This window comes from Caretta caretta, chromosome 20 (assembly GCF_965140235.1).
Source record: "Caretta caretta isolate rCarCar2 chromosome 20, rCarCar1.hap1, whole genome shotgun sequence".
Lineage (NCBI taxonomy): Eukaryota > Metazoa > Chordata > Testudines > Cheloniidae > Caretta > Caretta caretta.
In genome coordinates, this window is record NC_134225.1 from 22814474 (window position 1) to 22825322 (window position 10849).

Consider the following 10849-nt stretch of genomic DNA (forward strand, 5'->3'; position numbering starts at 1 on the left):
CGTTTGACCCCACTCCCCTCCCAGAGCTGGGAGAGAACCCAGGAGTCCTGGCTCCCAGTCTCTCCTGCTCTAACCGCTAGACCCCACTCCCCTCCCAGAGCTGGGAGAAAACCAAGACATCCTGGATCCCACCTCCCAACTTCTCCCCACTGCCTTGATCCTGTTGCATTCCCAAGCAACTTTGGGGAGACAGAAGATTAAATACATCAGCCAACAGGCTTCAACTGCAGAGCGGCCCGGCAAGCGCTGGCCACTCCCCACCCCACCCAGCTGTTTACACTTGGCTGAGGTGTCCTGCTGCTAATCTCCACTCCAGGCTCCCTGTGATTGCTCTGGGCACAGGCCCAGAAGCTGCTGGACTCACCAGGCCAAGCGTGGCCCTGCCACTCCCAGATCTCTCGCAATCTGAGAATCAAAGTTCCAGGATGCTGGGCCGGCTGGAGGCAGCGGGTTCGGGGGTGTGTGTGTGTGTGTGACTCATGGAGCTACCAGAGGAGGGGGGCTGGCTGCAAAGAGCAGCCTGTCCAGAGGCGCATGGGGCCGGCTGGTTTGGTCTCACAATATCCCAGCTTGGTCTCTCCCAGCTCCTGCGTCCCAGAGACCAGGAGCCTCCCCACCCCCCGGGGTGTTTTCCAGCCCCTGGCGTGTGCGGAGTATGAGTTGGTGTTGGTCACTGTGGGAGAGACAGGAAACGCTGCTCACCGGCCACCGATGGAGCAGCCCGTGTGCGCAACAGCCAAATGGCAACACCGCACGGCAGTTTATGGCGGGTGTTGGGGGACATAATGGACGGACGGTGTCTCCTGCTGCAGTTGCAAAGGGGCTTTAGGGAAGGAAAACGGAATGAGGCAGGTGTTAGCAGCGTAAGCCAGGTAGAAGGGCCAGAGGGCCTTGTTTCTAATGTCTCACCCACTTAGAATTAAGCTGCCAATTCAGAGGGGAGAGCGCCCCCTACTGAACCCCCACCCCCGTCCCTGCAGCACAGCGCCCCCTAGTGCCAGGCTGGGGCACTGGGGTCAGTACTGACTGCCAGGGGAGAGAGCCCCCTACTGAGCCCCCCGTCCCTGCAGCACAGCGCCCCCTAGTGCCAGGCTGGGGCACTGGGGGCAGCTGACTGAGTGGCATGCACCCTGTCCCCTGCAGCACACGGCGGTCTTCCATCCAGGAGCAGACCCGCCTGGCAGATGGTCACAGCCCCAGGAGGCTGGGCTTGCTCCCTGTGCCTCCTGGCTGCTCTCGCTCTAATGCAGCTGGGGCCTCCCTCTCTCTAGGTCTGCGCTGGAACGAAGCAGAAGAGGCACCGACTCTGCCCCGCTGAGGCTGTCCCGTCCTTGAGATCTCTGCCAGCATGGGGGCTGGCTTCCTGCGCAAGCAGCTCTTGGTCTGTTTCTCCGCCTTCCTCTTCCTGTTGGTTGTCATCATCCGCCAGGACGCCCCTGGGACCCTGCAGCTGGGGTTCCTGGGTGCACTCCGGGGTGAGCCTGTCTCTGCAGAGAAGCGCCAGGGCAGCCCCACCTTCCAGTGGCGAGGCACAGAGGAGGAGAGAGCTGGGGACTCCATGCCTGTGCCCGTGCCCAGCCGCCCGCCAGCGACCACCAGGCACCCGCTGCAGGTCGTCTACCCCTATGGCTACCGCTTCCTCCTGAACGAGCCGGACAAGTGCCGGGAGCGGGCGCCCTTCCTGGTGCTGCTGGTGGCGACGGAGCCCAAGGACATCATGGTGAGGAACGCCATCCGCCAGACCTGGGGCAACGAGCGCGCCGTGCCCGGGGTCTCCATGGTGCGGATCTTCCTGACCGGGGTCCACCCGCGCTACGGCTCCCCGCTGCAGCGGCTGCTGGAGGAGGAGAGCGCCCTGCATCGCGACATCATCCAGCAGGACTTCCTGGACACCTACAACAACCTGACCCTCAAGACGCTGATGGGCATGGAGTGGGTGAGCAGGCACTGCTCCAATGCCAGTTACGTGATGAAGGCCGACAGCGACATCTTCCTCAACGTGGGCTTCCTCGTCCGGCAGCTGCTGCAGCCCCAGCTGCCGCCCAAGAAGGACTTCATGACGGGGCACATCTACAGGAACACGGGGCCGCTGCGGAGCAAGGCGTACAAGTGGTACGTGCCCCGGGAGGTGTACCCCAACGACACCTACCCCCCCTACTGCGGGGGTGCTGGCTACGTGCTCTCTGGAGACCTTGCCAAGAAGGTGTACGGGGCGGCCCAGACCCTCCGGGTCATCAACATGGAGGATGCGTTCCTGGGGATCTGTTTGTACAAGCTGGGCATCAGCGTGACCAACAGCCCCTGGGGCCTCTTCAACGTCTTCTGGCTGGAGTACGAGAAGTGCCGGTTCTCCAGGCTGGTGCTGGTGCATCAGTACGGGCCCACGGACCTGCTGAGGGTCTGGCCGGACTTCCAGGGCGGGAACAAGACCTGCCCCAGCTAGAGGGATGGGGAAGGAGCCGGGACGTGTGCGGGGACACACGGGCAGGGACGCAGGCTTGCGCATGGTGCCTTGCCCAGGCTGACAGCCCAGTGTGTGCGCACACTCGCCGCTGTGTACACCCCCCAGTGTCAACACACACACACACACACACTCCAATGCACCCCCCCCCGTGTATATACCCCCAGTGTTCACACACACACATGCACGCACGCTACTGTGTACACCCTCCCCAATGTACACACACCCCACACCAGGGTATACACCCTCATATACACCCCCCCGCTCTATACCTCACTCAGCAACCGTACATCTGTCACACATACATCACACCGCCATCCACCTTGCTCATGCTCCCTGACCGCCATCCACCCCCACCCCACCCCACCGGCCGAACCTCAGACACTTTGGCCAGAAACTCTGGCACTTGGGCAATTGCTCAGGCCTCTTCGGCTGCATAATCTCAGGGCTCTCAGCTGGACCCCAGCGAATAAGCCCCCCCCCCCCCAGCACTGCACGGGGGGGTGCCTTATCCTGAAATGTCTCTATGCCTTTGCCCAGACAACAAGCAGCGCCCCCCCCTTTCCCCGTGGCTACCAGGGGACACAGGGTTCCCATGCCCAGGGCCTGGCTTTATTGCCGGGCTGGTTCAGGCTTTGTATTAAATTATAGATCGCTACATTTGTAATAAACGGGCTGGCTAAGGGCCAGTCGGACTGCGTCCTCCAGCCGCTTCATTTCTCTTCCTTGCCAACTTCCCCTGCTCCTGGCTGGTTCCTTCTGAAAGCGTGGTTAACACGATCCCTGCCCTCCGCTGCTGCTAGAGCTACTAAAGCCTTCGTTGGCGGGGCCTGAACATCCCTGGGTGGGTGAATCCGGCCCTTCCTGTGCTATGGAAAACCCAGAAGGGGCCCGGGGCTCCAGCTGGGATGAGTCAGTGGAGTGCTGGACACCGAAGGCGGCTGACCTAGGGCTTTCGCCAGGGAGGAGCAGCTGCAGCCAACCCCAGGTGGTGTGGAGGTGTAAGGGGCCAACTGCAGCGGGGGGCCTGGAGGAATGGGGGTGGGCGGGGAAGCTCTTTGCTACAAAGCCAGATGCTGCAACAAACAGTCCCTGCAATAGAAAAACAGGGCCTGGCATGCTGCCAGCTGCTAGTAGCCATCCACAATTGCAGGCCTGGGTGTTACACACACGCACACCGGTTGGCTGGTCTGGGCAGAAACGCTCCCATGTTTGACTGGGCAGAGTCCACCCACTGACCAACCTACCGGGCCCCAATGGAGACAGCAAATACTCTGGAGGAGACAAATACCGAGATGTTGTTGCAACTCATGATGAAAATGGCACCTGCAGCCGTTTAATTGGGCTGGAGCCAGAGGTGGGCCCAAGGTACCCGGAGAACCCTGCAGCAATCCCCTTTGTGTCTAGGTAAGAGTCGGGTGTTTAAAAAGGGGGCGTGCGAGCAGGGGCCTGGTGACAATGCAGTACCCGACAGGTGCCAGCGAGCGGCATCTGTTCCGTCCTGGTCCCTGCCCCCCAGCCGGGCGATGCATCCACGTCCCATTGACTAGCAAGCTGCCGACCCCCCTGGTACAGGCCGGGAGTTTCGCTGGGCGTGTGCGGGTGGGACGGAGCCCGGAGTCATTCCAGAACCTCGGGTGCCAACCAGCCGGAAACCTGGGCCAAGGGAGGGGAGCTGCCCTCCTAAGAGTAAAACAAGCCCCCAATTCCTCCTGGGATAAACCCAGCCCAAGTGCCTGAGACTCGCTGACCTGCAGCCAACATCTCGGCCCTGGGCGCCCCTCCCTAGCTGGGCACTGCAGCCTGGCTGCTGCTCCAGTGGGGCAGGTAACCCCTCTGCCCAAAGGCACTGCTCTCAGCTCCCAGCGCCCCCCTTCCCAGTACTCCTCCCCCCGTTTCTCCCTGCTGGCCAAAGCTGTTTGCAGACATTAGATAATTCATCCTCACCACCCCCAGGACAGCATGGGCACCTTCACTTCTCCCCCCACCCCCCAAACATCAAGGCTGGTTAGATCAGAACATCCTGGCACTTCCTCTGTTGCTAGGCAACTCCTCTTCCCTTCTCCCCTGTGCCAGCTGGTTGCCATAGCACCCTCCCCACCCCATCCCCTGTCCCCATGGAGACCAGTGGCATCACCTCGACAATGCTGGGCTGGTAGTGGGTAAGGCACGACCTGCTACCCTCGAATGCACAGGGACAAAGACTGTGTGGTGCATGCTGGGTCCCCCCTACGACTCCCTGCTGCTCGGAACTGGGAGATGGGGCTGAGATAAAGAAAGCAGCTAACGGGAAAATATCTGTATCTGCAAAATCACCCTGACCCTGCTGGAGGGGGCTCCGGCTACAGGCCAGCTCCGGGGACTTCCTCGAGAGGAGCAGATCCTTGCAAGGTAGCCCCTCTGCCACTCTCATTACCATGTGAGCCAGCATTGAGCAGAAAGGTCCAGGCTCCCCTTCGCGTGGGGTAAGGGCAGGGGGCATGGAGGCAGGTGCAAATCGAGCTGGAGGTGGGCTCAGCTCTCAAGCCCGACCCCTGCTTTTCATTCCGGCCTCAATTCAGAGCCTTTGATTTTCAGGAAGATCCTAGATTCAGAGATTTGAAGGCCAGGAGGGACCAGGCTCGATGTAGCCTGACATGCTGCCGAGAGCCACGCCCCGTGATTCCAGCAGCCGCCCCGTCACGTGGTTGAGAAAGCAGCCTCCATTCCCCATTTCAAGTCCCCAAATAATGGAGACCCCCACCCCCTCCCTTGCTAAGCTGACTGAGGCTAATAGCAACCTCTCCCAATCTGGCCCCACGTGCTCCATACCAACGAAGAAGAGGAAAAACTCTAATGAGATGCAAATCTGGTGCTGAGGTCTCGCACACTTCAGCCCCTGGCTTAACTGCATCCCCAGCCAACCATGCCACTGACTCATTACAAACACAGCTCAAATCCATGGTGGAGACAGGTGTCCGCTATCCACCGCAGGCCCTGCTTACAATGCCGTTGTCTCCAAGCACGATGAAAACAGCGGCCGTCGCTGGGTTTAACTTTGCTTTGTTCTAATGTCATGCAGCATCACAGCTGAGAGTCAGGGTGTCCTAGGAAACAAACTGCCAAGGGCAAAAGTCAACTTGTGGTTGCTGCTGTGTGCCAGCCAAGGGCCAAGTCCATTCAATGGTGGGGCCTGGGGAAGCAAGTGAATGCAGCGCTGCCCCCTCTCCGCACCGTCAGACCATCACTGAAAGGACACTTGTGCACTGTCCACGTACCAACTGCATGATTAATTCTTCACACCAGGGGGAATTGGCGCAGTGACCGATACATAACCTTGAGTGGCCTTTTGGGGCATGAGTAGATTTGCAAATATGCAAAACCACACGGCAGGAGACTGCTATGCTGAATGAATATCTAATGAGGGTAGCTGGCCCACCAGGCAGCCCCTCCAGGGCACGTCCGAGAGCTCTGATTTTAGTGGAGTAAGTGTAAAAGCAGCAGTTTCAAAAAAGTACCCTGGTCAGATAGTTTTTACTTTGTGTCACTGCTAAAACCAGGCTTCAGTCCCAGGTTTGTTAATAATTCTTTGCATTTCTAGGCTGGCATTTCTGCCAAAGGACACCCAGAAACAGCATCCAGGGTGGGATGCAGCAACTCACTGAGAACTGCGTGGCCGTTTAGAAGAGAGGGAGAATCCTGTGACAACCATGGATTGGAGACTGAGGACTCAGAACCTGGACTCTAGTCTCAGCTCAGCCCCTGGCCTGCTGGGTGACCTCAGGCAAACCATGTTCCCTCTCTGTGCCTCAGTTTCCCCATCCGTACAATGGGGATGCTGATACTGACCTCCTTTCCCAAGTGCTTTGAGATCTACTGATAAGAGCTAGGTGGTGCTAACTGAAACCGTCAGGAGGTGTTTAAGTAGGTAGACTGCCATCTGCCATGCCAGAACCCAGCGGGAACACCAGGGTTATCGCCCCAAGCCTTGGGAAAAGGGCCCTGTGACCTGGAACGACCACACACAAGTGCAGCCTGTGATGCAAATCTCATGCAAAAGCCAGCTCCGTTCAATGCAGTGAATAGCTTACTGCAGCCACCCTCCCTTCATCTGCTTTAGCACCGGGCCCTTTGAAGCGAGCTGCCTGGTTTCAGCAAGGGACACATTTCCATGAATATACAGCTAGCAAAGCCTGTGCAGATTTACAGAAAATGCTCAATACATCCCCCCCAGCCCCACAAGCCAGCTACAGCCTAGTATGGCTGGGTGCAGCCTTCCCTCCCCCAAGACATGGGGCTATTTCCCCACTTTCTCCCTCCCTCTCTAATTGGTTTCCCAGAATTCCCCACGAATATCCCGTCCTAAAAACAGCCCCCCAGGGTCAGACCAACCAGTCCATCCAGCACAGTACCCTGTCTTCCCACAGCAGCCAATGCCAGGTGAACAGAACAGGGCCACTCCCAGCTTCTGGCGGTCAGAGGCCGCTTTCACTTTTATGCCAGATCTAGCTCATTGCCTGTGAAAGTCAGCCCTCCCCCAAGCTATCGTACCCAACAGCTCCCCCCCTCACCCTATCCTTAGGCTTAACCTGCATGGCTTGGAGAAGGGTCCTCCCATGCCTACCTTTTCATTTCCTCCCCCACAGAACTCCCCAGGCCTGCTTAAGCATTAAACCCTTCCCTGGTGCATCTTCCCCCACAGCCTGGCTGGAAACCCAGGAGGACCGGCAGCGGGGACAGATGTCAATCTAACGACAAAAGGGACAGACAAGGGCCCGCAGGCTGTGCCCAAACACCCAAGCAGATGGGGATTCACTTCCACTAAAGCACACACCAGCTTCCCTGACAGACAGGCAAAGCCCCGTTGATTTCTAGCCTGGGTTGTGTGTGCCACGGTCAGCAAGGTGGGTGCTGCATTCCCGCCCACCCCCACACTCAGATGTAACACACTGGGGTTCCTTTTCCTCCTGCACCTGGCAAGAGAGCAGGGTGCCCACTGGCACCCTGCTGGCTGGGTTGGCATGAGTGCCCATGAAGCCCTACCTTGCCTTGTCAGGTAGAGCATGATGCAAGGGGGCTTGAGCTGATTGGCTCTTCTAAGCAGGTTCTGGCTCAGACGATCTAAATCAGCAGCAACGTGCTCTCCTGTGAGTCTTTCCCACAGCAATTCAGGTATCAACGCGCTGCAGGGATGCCGTGCTCGGCAGCATCAGGAAGGGGTTATTAGCCGTGCACTTGCCCGGGCAGCGAAGCCAGGACTCTTGGGCCTGTAGATGTGAAAGGGGGCAGCTGTACAGGTAGGCTGGAGCAGAACCAAGCTGGAAAGCCTCAGCTACACATCACCAGGGCAGTTTTCTTCCCACAGAGGGGGAAACACACTTCCCTGCAGAAAGAACAGGACGACTTGTGGCACCTTAGAGACTAACAAATTTATTAGAGCTTAAGCTTTTGTGGGCTACAGCTCACTGCGTCGGCTGCATAGAATGGAACATATAGTAAGATATACACATACCCACAGAGAAGTTGGGAGTTACCATACAAACTGTGAGAGGCTAATTAAGATGAGCTATGATCAGCAGGAGAAAAAAACTTTTGTAGTGATAATCAAAATGGCCCATTTAGACAGTGGACAAGGTGTGAGGATATTTAAGGAAATAGATTCAATAAGTGTAATGACCCAGCCACTCCCAGTCTCCCTTCAAACCCAAGTTAATGGGATCTAGTTTGCATATTAATTCAAGCTCAGCAGTTTCTGGTTGGAGTCTGTTTTTGAAGCTTTTCTCTTGCAAAACTGCCTCCCTTAAAGAATGAATGGACACAAATCTGACATCAGGAATCACAACACTCAAAAAACGGTAGGCAAACACTTCAACCTCTCTGGCCACTCAGTAGAAGATTTAAGGGTGGCAATTTTGCAACAAAAAAGCTTCAAAAACAGACTCCACCAAGAAACTGCTGAGCTTGAATTAATATGCAAACTAGATCCCATGAACTTGGGTTTGAAGAGAGACTGGGAGTGGCTGGGTCATTCCACTTATTGAATCTATTTCCTTAAGTATCCTCACACCTTGTCCCCGGTCTAAATGGGCCATTTTCATTATCACTACAAAAGTTTTTTTCTCCTGCTCATAGCTTATCTTAATTAATGCATCCGATGAAGTGAGCTGTAGCTCACAAAAGCTTATGCTCAAATAAATTGGTTAGTCTCTAAGGTGCCACAAGTCCTCCTTTTCTTTTTTCTTAATTAAATTAGCCTCTCACAGTTTGTATGGTGACTTCCAACTTATCTGTATGTTTCAGAGTAACAGCCGTGTTAGTCCGTATTCGCAAAAAGAAAAGGAGGACTTGTGGCACCTTAGAGACTAACCAATTCATTTGAGCATAAGCTTTCGTGAGCTCATGCTCAAATAAATTGGTTAGTCTCTAAGGTGCCACAAGTACTCCTTTTCTTTTTATCTGTATGTGTATATCTTACTATATGTTCCATTCTATGCATCCGATGAAGTGAGCTGTAGCCCACGAAAGCTTATGCTCTAATAAATTTTAGTCTCTAACGTGTCACAAGTCCTCCTGTTCTTTTTGCGGATACAGAGTAACACCGCTGCTACTCTGAAACCTTCCCTGCAGGTTAACCTGCCCAACCATCTGGCACTGAACTGCTGATGCTAGACTCCGGCCCATTCCCCACCACTGCACAGCAGCCCTCCCTGCCTTTCACCTGTGACAGCAGATGCCTTGGCTTCACTAGACAGGTCGCTGCGCAAAGCTGCCCAGCTGGTGCCTGACTGGCCAGAGGCAGGGGGGACACCAGTCACTGTCCGGCGGAGCCTTGACATAGTTTGCTGCCTGCCTCAGCACTCCTTGTACGAAGGATGATTAAAGGCAGCAAAGTTCAGCCTTCCCCAAGCTGCCTGACCTACTGGCTCATTTGTTAATCCCGTTTGACAGCAGCGGGATGCAATACACTGCTTGTCTGCAGCTGGGTAAGCTTGCCAGTCATTTAAGCTACACCAGACTGATGACTGAAATTGATGTGCATGTCAGAGAAAGGGCAGGCAGCATAGGCTGCCATCCTTTCCTCTGGGATCTTCTCTAGCGCCTTAGCTTAGTGACTGATGCGCTTTTGGGGGTGAGGAATTTCTCAGAGAAACTTATTGCTAACGGTCTTGCTAACAGTACCGACCAAACCTGGCTGCCAGAAGAGGTCAAAGCTTGGTGAGTCTGCATGCCACGCTGCGTCTGGACAGGGAGAGGGAATAGAGGTCGCTGGGGCTGGAGGGGGAATGAACACTGACAGGTGGGAGTCGGCTCAAACCCGATTTCTGCACAAACACAGGCAAAGCCTTTGGGTTTAATGCTGCAGTGCTAGTCGCAAAGGAACGCTCTTCCCGTTCCCTGGCGGACAGCAGCACCACCTAGTGCTCATCTAAGACATTTCAGACACGCCGGCTTGAGACGGCTCTCAGCTTCCACTCAATCTTTCGTGTGCCAAGGGCGAGGTAGACCGGTTTTTTAATTTTGACAAGAGTCAGTGTTTGTGACAGCCTGGTGCTCTTCGGTGTCCACATTCTCCATAACTGGGTGGAGAAGAATTGCTGTTCTCTTATGTAAAAGTACTCCAGGATCTGATTTCCTTTTGATCTGTCACCTCTTCCAGTCCATGGGTACTTAGGAAAGCACGGCCGGCAGAGTTCATGCTCGCTAGGAGGAAAGGAGTTTTCTTGGGTCTCTTCCTCTGCCTGGCTAGAGGCTGAGAACTCATCCTCTGCAAGCAAGGAGGCAAGGGAAGATGCTGGTTAGTAGATTGTTTTCATGAACAGCATGGTTACTTTTTGGAGAGCCTCTTCCCACCTGGTTAATTTCCCAAGGATAGGCCTGGAAATAAACTCAGCAGCCCCTGACAGAGGAGACGGGCTGCTGACTCCATGTGTGCCCTGCTACTTGAGGTAGGTCTGAGCCACTGCTGTACTTCCAGTAAAGGGGTGAATCCCAGTCCTTTACTGGTTACTGATAGGGAGTCTGCAGCTAATGGTGCCACCAGGGATCTGCCACAAGGCAGTCCGGGGCTCAGGAGGGACAGCCCTGTTGGTACTGGAACCTCACCAAACCTCGACTAGGGAACTACTGTCTCCTGCTGGGCTTGAGGTATTCCCACTACAGCTGCTGCTGGAATCTCTCTGCCCACCGCAGCACTGGCATGTGAGATACCAGACTGAGGGAGCGTCAAAGCTCTTGTCCTCTCACTGCTTCCAAGGGCAGCCACAGAAGCCTCCGGGAACCACTATTCCTAAGTGTGTCCTTTGCCAAGGCAGGAGATGAGGTGGAGAGCTCTGTCTCTGCACGAGGTGGGGAAAACAAGGCTGCTTCACACAGTCAAGCAATTCTCTCTGCCCTAAAGGGACGCTGCTG

The 10849-nt window shown here is 55.8% G+C and overlaps 1 protein-coding gene across 1 annotated transcript; it reads left to right on the forward strand.

The window, feature by feature from the left end:
* The first annotated feature begins 1348 nt into the window (after positions 1 to 1348).
* Positions 1349 to 2443, forward strand: LOC125627395 (beta-1,3-galactosyltransferase 1-like). Its single transcript, XM_048831477.2, has one exon. It carries the CDS (start codon positions 1349 to 1351, stop codon positions 2441 to 2443), a length of 1095 nt encoding a protein of 364 aa, XP_048687434.2.
* Positions 2444 to 10849: the final 8406 nt, after the last annotated feature.

Excerpts from the sequence above, each read along its gene's own strand:
- LOC125627395 (XM_048831477.2), top strand. The coding sequence starts at position 1,349 with ATGGGGGCTGGCTTCCTGCGCAAGCAGCTCTTGGTCTGTTTCTCCGCC.